This window comes from Bos taurus, chromosome 11 (assembly GCF_002263795.3).
Source record: "Bos taurus isolate L1 Dominette 01449 registration number 42190680 breed Hereford chromosome 11, ARS-UCD2.0, whole genome shotgun sequence".
NCBI classification, from domain to species: Eukaryota; Metazoa; Chordata; class Mammalia; order Artiodactyla; family Bovidae; genus Bos; species Bos taurus.
The window spans coordinates 33,222,657-33,241,126 of record NC_037338.1 but is presented as its reverse complement, the minus strand read 5'-3'; the positions used below and the strand labels follow the sequence as shown (position 1 = coordinate 33,241,126).

General features: G+C 37.6%; 1 protein-coding gene across 18 annotated transcripts in view; it reads left to right on the top strand.

Moving 5' to 3' along the window:
• The window catches only part of NRXN1 (neurexin 1), a 1,252,733-nt gene that overhangs the window by 287,005 nt on the left and 947,258 nt on the right, over positions 1-18,470 (top strand). The window contains 1 exon segment of one of the 18 annotated variants that reach the window (NM_174404.2): positions 12,773-12,780. The exons of the other annotated variants lie outside the window; for them this stretch is intronic. Coding sequence (NP_776829.1) covers positions 12,773-12,780 — 8 coding nt within the window. 18 annotated transcript variants of the gene reach the window in all.

The window sequence follows — 18,470 nt, the reverse complement described above, 5'->3', positions numbered from 1 at the left end:
GCCCTCAATCTTTCCCAGCATCAGGGTCTTTTCCAATGAGTCAGCTCTTCACATCAGGTGGCCAAAGTATTGCAGTTTCAACTTTAACATCAGTCCTTCCAATGAACACCCAGGACTGATTTCCTTTAGGATGGACTGTTTGGACCTCCTTGCAGTCCAAGGGACTCTCAAGAGTCTTCTCCAGCATCATAATTCAAAAGCATCAATTCTTCGGCACTCAGCTTTCTTTATAATCACTGTCTATGGAAACTTTCTTCAAAGAAAGTCTTCAGAAACCAGTTTAAGCAGGACCCACCTTTCTTTTATTTTCTCTACACATACGTTTTTGTTATAAGGTTCACAGTTAGGGCCGAGTCAGAAATCAAGTTTGGATACTGAATGCCCTTGATTCACTCTCCTTTCTTCCATTGCAGTCTTTTACTCTCTTTCTACACGTTCAGGAATAAGTATTTGAAAACAATTTTCTATGAGTCATTTGCTCTGCTGCATCTCTTGCATGGCAAGCCACTGACTGACCTTTTTTTATTTATTTTTTTCCCTAGACTGTCATTTCAAGCAAGTTTTATCATGAATGTCCTTGGAACACAGATTTTATTGTATCTTTGGTTTTTCCTCCTTGAATGTATGTTGTCCAATTTAATAAAGAGCAAAGGGCAGGAATATTTACTACCTGTATAAAATACTGGGGTTCCCTAAGCTCAGAAATCCTCTCCTTTATCACAACCCACAGTGTGTACAGGTGCCCCCACTAGCTCTCTGCATTACCCTGTGGAAAATGGGGTTCACAGAATAGCACAAAAAATGCTGATACTCTGGCTACTGCTTTTACTTTGCTCAAAGTAATGAGACATCTTTCATTTCCGATCTAGGAATCAGCATTCATGAAACTGCAGCGAGTTAACTTACTAACTTTCAAGTTAAGTAAAATCTCCTTGAGACTAATTATATACAAAATCCTGAATTTAAAAGTGTCTCCTTGGATGGTATGGACCAGATATTATAAGTTGTGAGAGGATAGATACAGGAAAAACAAACATGAAAAAATATGCAAGTGGACTCATTATGTTTTAACAGATGATCAATCATATCACATGTACAATAAGTAATAAATTTAAAAATATCCAAATTAAGTAGCTTTGAAAGAAAAACAAAATTGAAGAAAATGTTATTTTCATATAGTTAATAGAAAAAAAAATGATTAAAATTTAAACACCCAACATTGAAAAGAACACATATAGAGTAAGGCTAATCTGTTGATGATGGGATGAAAATTATAATTATTATGGAAGCCAATGTTAAACAGGCCCATAATCATATTTCTAGAATTTGTTGAGTAAATAACTAGAGGTTTACATAATTATCTAGAAAGATAATCATACTTTGTTGTTTATGCAAGGAAAAAAAAAGTAACCTGAATATGTACTAATATAAACAAATAAACCAATGGACAACAGACTTCATAATAGTATACCAGGAAGTCTTTAAAAAGTTATATTCTAGAGTATTTAATAATGTTTAAGGTTATTCAATTATCCTGGTAAGTGAGCAAAGCAGGTTACAAAGCAATATGTATAAATATTCATGTTTATTATAAATGTATATTTTATATTTACACACATAGTCCATTTCATTTTAAAATTAATTTTATTGAGATATGGTGAACAAATACTATTGTATAAGTTTTAATTGTACAGTGTATTGTTTTGATACATTTGTACTCTGCAATATGGTTACCACCATGGCAGTAGCTAACACATCTATCAATTCAGTTCAGTTCATTTCAGTCTCTCAGTTGTGTCTGACTCTTTGTGACCCCATGGACTGAAGCACGCCAGGCTTCCCTGTCCATCACCAACTCCCAAAGCGTACTCAAACTCATGTCCATTGAGTCGGTGATGCCATCCAACCATCTCATCCTCTGTTGTCCCCTTCTTCTCCCACCTTCAATCTTTCCCAGCATCAGGATCTTTTCAGATGAGACAGTTCTTCTCATCAGATGGCCAAAGTACTGGAGTTTCAGCTTCAACCTCAGTCCTTCCAATGAATGCTCAGGAGTGATTTCCTTTACGATGCACTGATTGGATCTCCTTGCAATCCAGTTCAGTTCAGTTGCTCAGTCACGTCCTACTCTTTGTGACCCCATGAACCACAGCACCTCAGGCCTCCCTGTCCATCACCAACTCCCAGAGTCTACCCAAACCCATGTCCATCGAGTCGGTGATGCCATCCATCCATCTCATCCTCTGTCGTCCCCTTCTCCTCCTGCCCTCAATCTTTCCCAGCCTCAGGGTCTTTTCAAATGAGTCAGCTCTTTACATCAGGTGGCCAAAGTATTGGAGTTTCAGCTTCAACATCAGTCCTTCCAATGAACAACCAGGACTGATCTCCTTTAGGATGGACTGGTTGGATCTCCTTACAGCCCAAGGGACTATCAAGAGTCTTCTCCAGCATCATAGTTCAAAAGCATCAATTCTTGGGTGCTCAGCTTTCTTTATAGTCCAACTCTCACATTCATACATGACCACTGGAAAAACCATAGCCTTGACTAGATGGACCTTTGTTGGCAAGTAATGTCTCTGCTTTTTAATATGCTGTCTAGGTTGGTCATAACTTTCCTTCCAAGGAGTAAGCGTCTTTTAATTTCATGGCTGCAATCACCATCTGCAGCAATCTTAGAGCCCAGAAAAATAAAGTCAGCCACTGTTTCCACTGTTTCCCCATTTATTTGCCACGAAGTGATGGGACCAGATACCATGATCTTAGTTTTCTGAATGTTGAGCTTTAAGCCAACTTTTGCACTCTCCTTTTTCACTTTCATCAAGAGGATCTTTATTTTTTCTTCACTTTCTGCTGTAAGTGTGGTATCATCTGCATATCTGAGGTTATTGATATTTCTCCCAGCAATCTTGATTCCAGCTTGTGCTTCCTCCAGCCTAGCATTTCTCATGATGTACTCTGAATATAAGTTAAATAAGTATGCTTACAATATACAGCCTTGACATACTCCTTTTCCTATTTGGAACAGTCTGTTGTTCCATGTCCAGTTCTGACTGTTGCTTCCTGACCTGCATACAGGTTTCTCAATAGGCAGGTCAGGTGGTCTGGTATTCCCATCTCTTTCAGAATTTTCCACAGTTTATTGTGATCCATACAGTCAAAGGCTTTAGCATAGTCAATAAAGCAGAAGTAGATGTTTTTCTGGAACTCTCTTGCTTTTTCGATGATCCAGCGGATGTTGGCAATTTGATCTCTGGTTCCTCTGACTTTACTAAAACTGGCTTGAACATCTGGAAGTTCATGGTTCACGTATTTCTGAAGCCTGGCTTGGAGAATTTTGAGCATTACTTTACTAGCGTGTTAGATAAGTGCAATTGTGTGGTAGTTTGAGCATTCTTTGGCATTGCCTTTCTTTGGGATTGGAATGAAAACAGACCTTTTCCAATCCTGTGGCCACTGCTGAGTTTTCCAGATTTGCTGGCATATTGAGTGCAGCACTTTCACAGCATCATCTTTCAGGATTTGAAATAGCTCAACTGGAATTCCATCACCTCCACTAGCTTTGTTCATAGTGATGCTTCCTAAGGCCCATTTAACTTCACATTCCAGGATGTCTGGCTCTAGGTGAGTGATCACACCATAGTGATTATCTGGGTCGTAAAGATCTTTTTTGTACAGTTCTGTGTATTCTTGCTACCTCTTCTTAATATCTTCTGTTTCTGTTAGGTCAATACCATTTCTGTCCTTTGAGTCTTCTCCAACACCACAGTTCAAAAGTATCAATTCTTTGGTGGTCAGCTTTCTTTATAGTCCAACTCTCACATCCATACATGACTACTGGACAAACCATAGCTTTGACTAGACGGACCTTTGTTGGAACACATCTATCACATCACATAATTATCACTTCTTTTTGTGATGAGAACAGTTATGATCTAGAACCTTGGCAACTTTGAAGTTAATAATAGAGTACTGTTGACTATAATCACTATGCTGTGCATCAGATACCCAGATACAGTCTTGAAGGATATACATCAAAATGTTAACATCTTTGGGGTAGAGGATTTATATGTGAAATTCATGTTGTGTATTTGCACTTTTAAAAATGTCTAAAAACACATATTACAGTGTATAATAAACTGTTGCATTTTGAATCAATAGGGTCTCTAATGTACAATTTGCCAGTTTAAAAGAAAAAAAAATTAAACATAAGTTTTCCCTGTTCCTGTTGTAATGAATGAATATTAGCATTTTGCATAAATATGTGCAGGTATAGGCGGAGAAGGCAATGGCATCCCACTCCAGTACTCTTGCCTGGAAAATCCCATGGATGGAGGAGCCTAGTAGGCTGCAGTCCATGAGGTCACTAAGAGTCGGGCACGGTTGAGGGACTTCACTTTCACTTTTCACTTTCATGCATTGGAGAACGAAATGGCAACCCACTCCAATGTTCTTTCCTGGAGAATCCCGGGGACGGCGGAGACGGGTAGGTTGCCGTCCTTGGGGTCTCACAGAGTCGGACACGACTGAAGCGACTTAGCAGCAGCAGCAGCAGTGCAGGTATAGGAGGATAGGAAAACAGTAGCAGGATACTCCTGAAACAATTTCAACCTCATATTTCTGTCTTTATAGATGTTTTTCCTACCAGGATCTTAAAAATCATTCAGAATTATCTTAAAGATCATCTCCTTTGTCACTTTCATTAAAACCTTTTATAATCTTACCACCTTTTTAAAAAAAATCCAGTTGCCTTTTGCGTTTATCTGTTGTCTCACAAAAGTTGTCCCTGGAAATAGAATTAGTTGTATGCTGCTACTGCTACTGCTGCTAAATCGCTTCAGTCATGTCCAACTCTGTGCGACCCCATAGACCGCAGCCCATCAGGCTCCGACGTCCCTGGGATTCTCCAGGCAAGAACACTGGAGTGGGTTGCCATTTCCTTCTCCAATGCATGAAAGTGAAAAGTGAAAGTGAAGTCGCTCAGTCACGTCTGACTTCGAGACACCATGGACTGCAGCCTACCAGGCTCCTCTGTCCGTGGGATTCTCCAGGCAAGAGTACTGGAATGGGTTTCCATTGCCTTCTCCTAGATGATAGCATACCTTAATAATAATATTAATATAGTTGTATGCTGCTGCTGCTAAGTTGCTTCAGTTGTGTCCAGCTCTGTGCGACCCCATAGACGGCAGCCCATCAGGCTCCACCGTCCCTGGGATTCTCCAGGCAAGAACACCGGAGTGGGTTGCCATTTCCTTCTCCAATGCATGAAAGTGAAAAGTAAAAGTAAAGTCGCTCAGTCGTGTCGGACTCCTAGTGACCCCATGGACTGCAGCCCACCCAGGCCCCTCCCTCCATGGGATTTTCCAGGCAAGAGTACTGGAGTGGGGTGCCATTGCCTTCTCCTAGTTGATAGCATACATTAATAATAATATTAATATAGTTGTATGTTATCAATATATTAATATTATCATTAATGTATGCTATCAATATATTAATATTATTATTAATATTAAACAACATCTTTCTTAAAGTCAGGCAACTCTTAATAATTTGGGGCAATACCTAGTAGAGTAGCAGAATATTAAAAAATAATTACTAAATTATTGATTTATAAATAATACATTATAATTTATTATTGAATATAAGTGAATTCTGCCCTTGCAAATTACTGGGAAATGTCTTTTCTGCTTGATCCCTTCTTTCTGTTTTAAAAATATTGGGCTGGGTGAATTTCATCTTCTTTTCATTCCATCCTTTGAATGAAGAGAAGTAGATGCACCTGTAATGACTCATTGTTTTAACACCCTCAGTCCCTGTGGAAGAAGACATGATTGTCAGCAGCAGCTGCTTCTGATGCTGCTAAATGTGTCTGAGGAGTTTGGTGACTGATTGTATTTCAGAATCTCATCAAGTGTGAAAAAAAAAAGAGGTGTCTACAATCCTACCTTCTCCTTCCCAGTTATGTTATTAAAAACACAGTATATAGGTCCTACTCAGTAATCTGCTGCAGTATTAGTAGGGAAAAATGAAAATGATAGTATCATCTAATATTTGTGTAGATTGTGTACAATTTAAAGCATTTTCACAATCAGGCTTTTGTTATAGTGAACCAAAGAGGCAGTAGAGACACATTATTATCCCCTTTTACCAACTAGAGCAACCAGACTCAGAATGTATTTGAGTTGCCCAAGACCCATTCCTCCAGCAGTCTTATTTCATCACCCTGATTTTCTGACTTTTGTAAGTGTATATGGGTTAGAACTCAGACCTTTAAGATACTTAGATACTATAAAATATTTTATTTCATATCGTTCTCTAGTAGAAACTCAAATGTGTTGATATTGTCCCTTTAAAGTGCTCTTCTGATGCTCCTGTAACACCAGATGCAGTTGGATACTGAATGGAAGGAAAGCTTTTGTTCTACAGTATTTGGTTTCCAAAATGGTTACAAAAACTTTGCAGAAGCTAAACAGCCAGTGCTAGCAAACAAGGTCTGGGCCCCCTAGGCCTGCTTGTTAAAATGTATCAGCAGCTTTTTGTTGTAACCTGTAAGTCATTCTAAAAATCAACTCTCTGTCTTACAAAAGCCTCTCCTGGTCCCCTGGTACATTCTTAGTAAGCTGTGAAATATTTGCTTTTAGGCTTTTAACCATGAAAAATTGTATTCCATAAATATGTTTACTTGATTTCCTTTAACCCACTTAAACCTCTTATCCCATTTGCTAGAAGAAATTAAAAGTAATATTACATAAAGGCAATTTATTTCTTAGAGGCTTTTCTTGGCAGTTCATTTGAGCAATATGTAAAATCCCATAATAATAACTAGATCTCTACTCTCTGTATTTAAAAAGCAAATATTCACCATTGAAGAATATATATCATTTGAAATAGTTACCTTTGTCTGCAAGCATGCAAATGTTCTTACTCTAAGGGGAGAAAATAGGCTGGTAACGGATTTCCTCAGGCAGATACAAGATGAAATAAATGGTCATTTAAACCTTTGATTACAGCAGATAGTTATGTGCTTTCAGACCTGGCATTAGAGTGTTATACAGTTTGCTTGAATGAGACTAGAATTGGTGAACACTGGCCTTTGGGGCTGCAGAATATTGAATTCTGCCTCTAATGTGGCAGGGGTAAAATCTCAACAGAAAACTTCTCCCAACGCCATAACTAAAAGTGACCTGGGGACTTGTGGGTGTGGTTTCATAAAAATGAAACATGGGCTTTACTTGGATTGTCATATAATTTTAAATGAAATTCTGTCTATTTGCATGAGTACTTATATGTGTTTCTGTGGGGTGAAGGGGATGGTAAAAAGTGTTTCTGTCCATTGTTGGTGTGCTGGGATGTTTAGTCAAATGGAAAAGTTGCTATTGGTGGCTCAAAAGCTTGATACATCATTTAAAAAATCATAAATATTCCAAAATAATGGATCAGGGATTACCATAAAAGATTCCTGTAGCACAAAGAAGGATCTCCCTTTGTATATTCTCAGCATTCCTAGCAAATCCTGAATCTATATCGATTTTACTTATAAATGATAATACATTTAAACCCACTTTAATCTGGTAGAAAAATATATTATTTGAAATGTGCAGACCAAATTGTTTCATAAAGTAAATCATTCTCTAAAACGTGTTTGTAAGTCTTGATGTTTTACATCCAAATTTTATTTCAAATTTTTGTTTATAAGTTTTTTCTTGGAATTGTTTGAATTTGTGCCTAATGATCCAACAGAAGCCGAAATGTGAAGGGACATATGTTGTTCTCAGTACTGTCAAAATGACAGTCAATTTGTTCCTGGTATTATTTTAAATGGCCCATTATGTTTTGAATCCACAGTAATATTTTGGAATATTTACTTCATCTCTAGATTTCAAGCATCTACAGGTCAAAGACTGTGAAGTTTTCCTATTACAGTGCCAACACAACCATACCACACCCAGTTAAGCAACACAGAAATGAATGTTTAGAGATAATGGTTCCTATTCCAACAGAAAAGAATCACCTTGAGTGAACTTGGGGATGTTTATGTGGAAGAGTTGACTTTCAAGCAAGAGACTACAAAGACAATGAAAATGTTTGAGACAAAAGTACAAACATAAATAATGTGGCAAAGAATTTTTTGGTGGATGAAAAACATTTTGCTCTTCTTTTCAACTTATTCATTAATTTTTTCTTGGAAAGACTTCTCTCTGTTACTGGTAGTAATGGCCTGGACAGAATCCCGAGAGTCTCTGCTAATATATCAGCCCCTACATCTTTAAAGGCAAAGCTCAACCAGTAGTTAATATTTATACTTTTGTTTGTTATCTGCAAGGTCCTAATATGGAAATTTAGAAATTCTCAGAGCATGTGCTACTGACACACAAGAACTCTAACATTTGATTATAAATAATAAAGTAGTTGTGTTTCAGGTCACAATAAAACAGGAGTACAAGGAAATCTCTATAGAATCTAAATTCATCAGGTGGTTGAGAAACACAAATCTAAAGAAAAGATGAGATTATTCCAGGGGAAGAAATTGTTAAAATGGCACAGAAGCAAAGAAAATACAGTATTGCTAAGATTTTGACAGTCCTCTGGGGCCTCACACAATAAGAAGAGAACAATTCTGTCACTGTTTAAGAATCATATTCATTTGGGAAAGCTGTATATTACCTGTTGGACTATATTATTAGATGGCCTGGATAGATATTAAAATACAGTAAAGGAAACATTCTTAGCACACAGGAAATCAGACCATCATTGAACTATAATGAGGCAAATTATATTGTCTGTTTATGTTCTGTTTAATTTGTGCTTAAGGCAGGGGATAGAGTAGAGGAGAGGGGAAGTAACGATCTTGCACTTAGGAGTTTGTATACTAATAGTGAATCCCATGGACGGAGGAGCCTGGTGGGCTGCAGTCCATGCGGCCGCTAAGGTCAGACACGACTGAGCGACTTCACTTTTAACTTCTCACTTTCATGCATTGGAGAAGGAAATGGCAACCCATTCCAGTGTTCTTGCCTGGAGAATCCCAGGGACGGCGGAGCCTGGTGGGCTACCGTCTATGGGGTCGCACAGAGTTGGACACGACTGAAGCGACTTAGCAGCAGCAGCAGCAGCAATGAAGATGAGGCAAGAGAAGAAATATGTTATTGATAGGAACAGATACATGTATTAAGTTGTGTGTGTGTTTTTCATTTTGTCTTTGCTTTTGTTTGTTTGTTTTAATTTAGACATCTGAAAGGTAGTTTAGAAATTTCATTGGTGATTCAGAATGGGGATGAAAAATATCTATGATATATAATAATTTTCACTACAACAAGGATTTATAAATGGTGATTTATAAACTATTTATGGATGAGATGAAAGTGATATATCTAAACTGTCCATAGGCTTTCATAAGGAACTAGGGCTTGAGTCATCAGGGTGCCAATGCAGTTTAATGGTCTGCTTTTCCAGTCCAAGATGCCTATAAAAGCTGGAATTCTGTTGCAAAATACATATTAAATGCATGCCTTTAATCAGCTGATTATTCATATATCAGTTTGATATAATTTACAGTTCCCTTCATGACATTCAATTTTTGTATAACATATGCCATGCATTTCGTAGAAATTGGATGAACATTATTTTATTTAAAAAATACTTTCCAGGGGAATTCACAATCAGCTAAAATACAGCCTCAAATATAAACATGTACATTTTTAATGTGTCATACATACACAACAGTTATTTACTGCTACTTCAGAGAATTCCATAAGGTTAAACAACTCTAAATGAGAAGACAGGCATATTATTCAAATGTATTAAATGTCCTCAAATCAACCTGTCTAAAATATATTTAATTTTATGCTTCAATCTATTCACTTGAGTTGCTTCAGCACAGATTCTTGGGGGGTCTTTTAGTAAATTTAATCTCAAGTTTCAAAGGAGGCTTTTTTTTCATGATGGTGATGAAATTTTAATATGCAAATGAATGTTTTTCTGTAAGGCAACAATATCATTAAAGAGAACAAATATAATGTGATTTTTAAATCCTCTACTACAAATAAAAATATGAAGCCTCATGTCACTGACATTTATTTTAGTCTTTGTTCTATTTTAATTGCATATTTTAATCAAGTAGTCATAGACAAAAGGGTGTACACTGATATGAAAGTTAATTTAGCAGCCAGGTTGTATGAGGGTTACCTTACTAGGTAGCCTAGATAATGAAAATGGCCGGGGGCAATTGGCCTGTTCCTTGGCAGTGTTCTTTCACAGTCTTTGTGTTGCTTGTGGTGAGTGAAAGACATTTGTGTTGAGCAAAGTCTAACTCCAGCTGTGTGACCCAGCTCAGGGCCATGGAAACTCAACCTCATCCTTCCCTCTGCCAAAGTATCTCAGTTTAGAACAAATGGCCTGGAAAGCTTCCCTCTAGTTGCTTCTGCCACCCCCAACCCTGTCCTACCTGGATTTTGAGGTCAAAAAACAGGCCAGTTTATGTAGTGAGCTCATCCCCTGAAAGGTGAAGGGATTTACACATACTGCTTTTGAGAACACAGGATTAACTTGGGAGCTCACTGAGCTTAGCTACTACCCTGCACCAATGTTTCAGATTCAGCTTTTATTGATTCTCTCTTATGAAACATTATGGGAAGAGGTAGAATTCAGCTATGGGTGGTGCAGGTCATTTATTTCAGGCTTTCTGTCTGGCAGCTTTCTTTTTTTTTTATTTCCCTTATTTATCTCCCTCCCCTGCAAAGGGAAAGGAACATAGGTTTGCTTGTGAAAACATTTAACTCCTTATACACTGTGTTTCATTGGCAGATAATAATGCATGTCAAGAGCTATGAACAAAGAGAGGCCCTTTGGACTAAGGTTGAGGCAGTTGAAGACAAGATTTTTTGAGCAAGGGGTTTTCTCAGGGAATTAGGGGATGGTGCTAACAAGAACCAAGTTGAGAATGACTGAAATACTATAGAGTTCAAATTGCTGTAATATTGTAGAAACAAGACATATTCTCCTGGGTAATGGAAGTGAAACAGGTGAAGTAGCTGTTCTCCACTGTATAGCTGGGATTTAATAGTACATTTCACTAATAAACTTCCTGCAGGAATGGGGCACAGTGAGAAAGGAAAGTGTTTTCTTCATCTTATCAAGTAATTGAACTGCTCTTTATTTGACAGTATAAGGACAGGGTTCTCCTGTTGTCCTTGTTTGTAGGGCATTGAATTAACCTCTTTATGCTATGCCTAACAGAACACCCACTACCTATAGGCATTAACTTAGAGAAGTCACAGTGCAAATACAGCCGCCTCACACTGCTCTTTCCCACTTGGACCAGCTAGTTTTGTGCACAGGAAGTTTTCACTGTGTGAGCATCAGACTATATATTTGAGGGATGGTATTGGAGATATGGGAAATTCAACCATTGACCAAAGATGAGTCAGGACCAATTAGGCTCTGTGATGGGAAAATCACATTCATATGTCTTGCTCTGAAAGGACCTCAGAGCCATGACAGCCTGAACATGTATACAAGCAGCCTTCCTTTCGTTCAAGTTCCACATGTCACAGGAGCCCCTGAACTTCTATGTAAATTTTTCATAAACCCAAGTTAATTCCGATATCATTACCCTCCAATCTTTTTTCTGACTTTTGAGTTTAATTTTTTTTAATGGGAAAGTCAATATTGTGAGCATCATTTATTATTTTAGTCTTTATAACACATGGATAAAGACTAAAATAATAAATATTTAACAAATATTTAATGAATATTTCTTGTTCACTATCAGCAACTTGCTCTAAATGATGTGGAAAAAATGCTGCTATAGTACAGCCTTTGTATACTGATGGAGCCTATTTCAGAAATCCTCATCTTTAGGTTAAGTTGGGCTGGGCCCAACCTTTTGTGTATTAGGCATGAATATCAGGGAATGTTGACTCATTTCCTGTAGATCTGATTTCGACAAAGTTTGTATCTCATTGATCCCAAGAATCTTAGTCAAACTTGCAGTACTTCAGTCAGCTGCATTTCTTTATTGTCTATTATATGCTCATATCTATGCCAGCTATTTAGGAGGATGGTAAAATTTTAATATTTGAAAATACAGCTTCCCCCTACCCATTCTCTGAGATGCATACCCTACTTTAACCGTTATCACTAGCTGACCTTTGATTATCTACTTACTTGTCTACTTTGTTTTCATCTGTGCCTTCCCTCCCTCCTCCATGTAAGTTTTATCAGGGCAGAGAGTCTCTCTGTTTTCTGCTCATCTCCAGTGAATAAGACGTAATAGGTGCTCAAAAAATATTTGGTGAATAAATGAATGTCCCAAGTTCATCCCAAATGCAGCCTAATCCACAAATAGCCTTTATTGTGTATTCCTGGCAACTCATAACATCCTTTTTAATACTTTCTTCATGGGAAGATATACTTCATACAATCCACGATTCAAATCAAAACTCATATTCTTATCAGTAATCTGCCTCCCAATGTATCTTCATATCTTTCCTAATGTACTATTCAAATTCTTATCTCTATGTTTTGATTATGTTTCTTGCCTAACTGGGATTAGCCTAAGTTTGAGCCTTTTATTCATTAAAATGAATAGACCTGATTCAAATCCCTTCTAACCTTGGTAACTTCTATGGACAGTTCAACTCACACTGAACTTTTCTTTCAACTCATATTTTCTTAAAAACATCATGTGTTATTTCCATCTAGGCAACCAGTTTGTAAGTTGCTTGTGAACAGAAGTCTTTTTATTCATTCATTTATGAATTCATTATTTTCTTTAGCACCTGAGTAGTATTGGGATTTTGTGTTTGGAGAGAATTATTCTGACAATAATATATGATGTGAATGACATGGGGTGGTGAAAATGGAAACTGAAAATCAACAGAAAGTTTCTTGTAGTGGCTTACTTTGTTTTCCCATGTAATTTCCCACCATCATCCTTACATCTGTTTAGAGCAATCTATAGCCTTCTTTTCTTTTCATGTCTGTCTTGGTCAGCTGTATAATTGCATAGTCTGTTACTTTGACAATAATGGTGCCTGATTCAGTTCAGCAGAGGTTTCATGAGTATCCACTGAGTGCTAGGACTGAGATAAGTACCAAGGCTTCACATAAAATCAAGGCATGTTCCCTGAAACCTGGGGTCTAGAGAGCCAGCACTTTAGCCTGGAGCTATATTCAGGAGTGCTATGGATGTGTGAAGGATTGAGAAACAGTCCTTTCAAAGTAAAATTTGTTTACTTTCATTGGCACTTACAGCTAAATTTAAGCTAGGAGCTTCACTCTCCACAATTCTCTGTTGCTCTCAAGTATTGAGCATTTACCTACAGTTAACGAATGGACACGACTGAAGCGACGCAGCAGCAGCAGCAGCAGCAGCAGCAGCAGCAGCAACGAATGGACCACATTCATTTCCTACAACTGAGATAACATAATTTAGTTAAAAACAGCAATAGTTGAGTTTTGCTGAAACATGCATCCTTATATTGTCTGAGCCACCAGGGAAGCATCTCTATATTCCAGAGTGTAATAGATGTGCCTAGAAATTGATCATGGATTCAACCAATGGCAAAGCTTGTATTAAGGTGGGTGCCGGGCCACATCTGAGCTGTCCTGTGAGATGCACCATAGTCTAATGTAACTGTGAGTGGATCAATAGCAAGATAAATCTTTTAGTAGAACCAGGATTCTCTGTTGTGTCCTTATAAATCCATCTATGTTGAATGAATAAAAATCTATTTATTTATATGTTTAGCTATCTATCTATAATTATACACACACATATGCACATAGTCTTGGAGCTGTAAAACATTATTCCACTAAAGTAAAAAAAAAATGTCTTATTTTCTGAGACTGATCATTAATGATTTTTAAAAATTGTGTAGACATTCTTAGATTTTGCTAAACTTGTGCAATGTTTTTGTAATGTGATTTCCCTAACAAATCTTGTCCAACTGTCAGGGCACCACAGAACCAACTGGTGTATGTTTCAAAGCAGCTGTTAATGGCAGCATCTGATTGAAAGTTCTGCAGTAGATGTACAAGGAAGTACAAGTTAAGCAGCACTGCTGCAGAATACAAAAGCCCTTTATTAGTGACTTTCTGACTGCCTTGGCTTCTAACCCCCATGGCACACAGTACAATTCCCAGACATGATTTGCTCAGCGTTGGGTTTGGGTTTTTGATTTCTGAATTCTGTGCATGATGCTGAACTAATTTTTCTTTATTTTCATCCTGGCTGTCAAATTTTGACACTGGATGGTCATATTAACTTCCCATTTCTTCCCCAAAGCAGATGCCCGGATTTCTCAGTTTCATGGCAATAATTTTTGAAGGCTTTACAAAAGTATAAATTTTCTTTATCATCATAATAAGGCTTGACAAATGGTCCTAAAGGGTCAGGTAGAATTTCCTCATAGCTGAGTGAGTTGGTTGTAATCAGGCTGTTTCCAGGCAACGTGTCCCATGGTTACTGGTTTCTTAATGTCTCTAAAGCTGGAATCTCATTCTGCAAAGGGATGAGAAACCTTGGGAAAATAAACACAGAGAAAGCAAGTTCTCACTTCATCTCTTTAAACACACCACTCTGTATTGTTTCTTGTTTTTTTTTTTTTTTTTACTACATATGCATTTACAAAAAATTGTAATATGTCTACAAATAAGATACCCAGAGAAACCAGACCTTGCCCCAAGAGAATGATGTTGGTGCATTAGAGAGACAGCAGGTTTCCTTGCTGGAAATTAGGGAATGTCTGTGATTGAGTTGGATAACCCGTCTGTGATCCGTAGGCTTGCTTTCGCCTGTTGTTACTTAACTGCAGATTTCAGGGGCTGCTTTGTAGAATTGGAAGAAATACCTTTGGTTCTGTCTAATGCAAGATAACTGAGTGACAGTATGGAAAAGGAGCATCTCTAAAGCTGAACCCAGGGTCTTCCTGGTGGTCCAGTGGTTAAGCCTCTGCCTTTCCAATGCAAGGAATGTGGATTCAGTTCCTGGTGAGGGAACTAAGATCCTGCATGCTGTGCAGCAAAAAAAAAAAAAAATATGCAGAGGAATGTCATGATTAGTGTATATACCTAAATAAATCTGAAACATGATCCATAAAATTAAAAAAAAGTTAATAAAGCAGAGCGTAGAAACCGTAGGTATATCTCCCATCTATGCCAAAACCTTAAAAAATGATGTGAAATAAAAATTTACAGTTTTTCCTCTACCTGTTTTTAGGGAAACTTAAGAGGGGTCGCACAGAGTCGGACACGATTGAAGCAATTTAGCAGCAGCAAGTTGTTAGCACTTGCCACCCGCTTTATTTTCTAGGAAGCTAGATAGCTGAGACCATGTCCCAAAAATCCCAATAGAAGTTTTGGTCGTCAGGTTCAGGCTATTGTTGGATGCATGTGTCTGTTGTTTGCTGTGCTTGTTGCTTTGCCAGCTGAGATTCCTGAATCCAAATGCCTTTTGGGAATTGGATGAGAGAGTGGCTGATGAGTGTGAAGTTGAGGGAGCTGTGGATTCTCAGTGTGTGAGTCTCACTAGATTGTCAATGACCCAGCTGTAACCAGCTGTCTTTCTCATGTAAAATCTCTGAGAATACTGCTCATCAATGAATCCTTGAGTCTTAAAGCAAGAGGTGACATTAGAGACTTCCTAGTTAAGTGCTTTTCTGTTATAAAGGAACAGAGCCTAAATAGAATTGGCTTCTTGTCTGAAGTTATCTATTAGTTGTTTTTTCTGTTAGTTACCATTTTCAGCTACGATTTTTACCTCCTTATGTCTGAGCTCAATACCATTTTCATTAGAACATTTCACATACTTCTTACACTTGGTAAGAAAAAGACTTCAGAAAAGCCCAAACAATGGTCTCAACATTCCTTCTCACATCAGATTCATGGGAAAAGGAGTTGGGTGCACGTTTCTGAAAATGCACAACCCCCAGGTCTGGGCAGAAATTCAGGGAAGAAATCATGTTTAGAATTAGAAGTACAGTTAGTGTTTTTTTAAAATAATGTCTTTATATCAACAAATGAGAGTATGATAAATTATAAGCCAGAATTATACCACCTGATATAATTCAACACTCACAATTATAAATCTGAATTCTTTCAGTGTTTCTTTAGTGTGCAGCTATATACTTGGGCATATTTATAATAAAACAAGCTTTAATTACATTCTACTATTTGTATTACATGTATGGCCCAGAGTTAGAATGCATTAATAATGTAAATTACATAGCATAGTTAAATTCAAACAAACATGAAAATCTGAATGCGTTATTCAAGGAACTGTTCATTTTCAAGGAATATTTGTTGTTTAGCAAAGACATTTACCATAATATTGTAATATATTCAGAGATTTTCTTTTCTACTAGACTGTGACCTTCTCAAGGGCAGGAACTATTTTCTATTCATGTTTTTGTCCCCAGGGCCTTAGCCTAGTACCAGAAAACTAGTAGTTACTACATTCACGTTCATTGAAATGTCTGATACAAATCCTCTCTACCAAATAAACATTTAGAAGGACTTTTTGATGTGTACTATAATGTTACCCGAATACTGGACACTTTAGATTTTAAAATTCGTTCTACAGTCAAGTTTACAATTTATTTGGGGGAGAAGATATAAAAATGATTATGGTACAAGATGCTGGGATAATAAAGATGTATTATTGTGTGAAACCAACTAAAGTAGTACATTTCAAAACACATACCACTGTACAACCTAGGGCATTTTTAAATTTAGTGTTTAAGGCAGATACTATTAAAGTGCTCATGCATTTTCCCCTGTGGCTGTGATGGCTGTGTTGTCTCTCAACTTTGACTAGGCAGGACTTAAACAAATTCCTTGGACAGCTGCTGTCAGCTTGTGGGCTCCTTGAAATTAACTGATGTAGTTGCCCAAATTCTCAGGATATTCAAAAACCAGAAGTCCTTTGTCTAGTCATTGTATTCAAGTTATTCAATTAACTTTACTTTTACTCAGGTGTTTTTCAGTGGTTTTCCCACCCTTGAAATGGCTGGTTATGGGCAAGGGTATTGGTTCATTCCTTTAGATAAATCTCCCAGTACTGTTTTATTCAGTTATGACTTTCACTAATTAGTATATTGCTAAGAGTTTAGTGATGCTGGACTTTACCCTGTCCAGTATGAGGGCCCTTATAATCTGTATATCTGCACTGGAGAAATAATATAGTTCCAATAATTGACCCCATTTGGTGACCATGGTGACCGGCTTTTGTGGAGTTTATCTAACCGTGGGAGTTTATCCAAAAGAAATACCCTTAAAACGTTCATAGGTGAGATTAGGCGACGGCAAACCATGTTAACTGATGTCATCTCATTCCGTGTGAGATTAATTCTAGCATATTCCATTATTAACACTAGAAGTATTATGTAACTTTGTTAAATCCTGTAGCCTTGTTTGGTTTCTAAGGACACCTATAACCCTGTTTTGCCTACCCCATCTACCCATGTGGATTTTTCTGCCCTCTGTTGCTTCACTTAAGGATGCTGTCAGTCCCTGGGGAGGGAGATTTTAAAAAAATAAAAAATTGGAGGGCTTTCTTCTGAGAGTCAGTATTTTAGAATTAGTCAGGATATGCATTTTCATAGGCAGTTTTGGCGCCTCTGTTATAGGTGCTTCTCAGATCACGATTTCAGTTTCCTCTCCTCAACCCCATCTTATCCATATAAGCAGTACCTCAACCCATAAATCAGAGGGAAGACGCTTAGCCAAGCACGTTAAATATCATTTCTGTTCTTTCTGATGGATAGAAATCTCTCTTCCCTAGTTCTCCCTAATTTCTGTGGTTCCTGGAAGAAATGTGAAAGCGATATATTCTTTAAAAAGCAATTCATTCTTATGAAACTTCTTTTAAATTGAGCATGACTGTGATTCATGACAGTTGAGAGCTTTGTTGTAGCTCATGATGAGCTCTAATTGTCTAATTATCTGCCCGGATAAAAAAAAGGCCAGGTCATTCAAAATTTCCTTCCTCCCTCTGGGTAGAAAGACACATGAGACTGTTAACTTTGATTTCTCATGTGATCAATGGCAAAGAATTAAAGATATTGCTAGTACACATCTATTTTATATGTCAGTATCTTTCCATTCCTGTCTCATAGTATCTTCCGCTCCCTTGAGCTTCTGAAAGCTTAAAACATTCTCACTGTTATTATTATTGTTTTCACCTGCTTCCACCTCTGAAACCCTCCACTCTGATACTCAGATTTTTATGAGATTCTTCCAAGAAGCATGACTGAAATACTGTTCAAGTTCCTTGCTATTCTGAATACATGGGTTCCAGTTGGCTTTGTCACTACATGCAGAGACATCATCATTTGGTATCCTGTACGCATTGTCTCCTCGGTACGCCCCTCCCTGGAATCTGTATATAGGATACTGAATTAAGTTACAATCACCAGCCTTCAGCTGGTACTAAAGCATTGTTTGGCAGGAAATCTTCTACTCCCCTCTTCCCT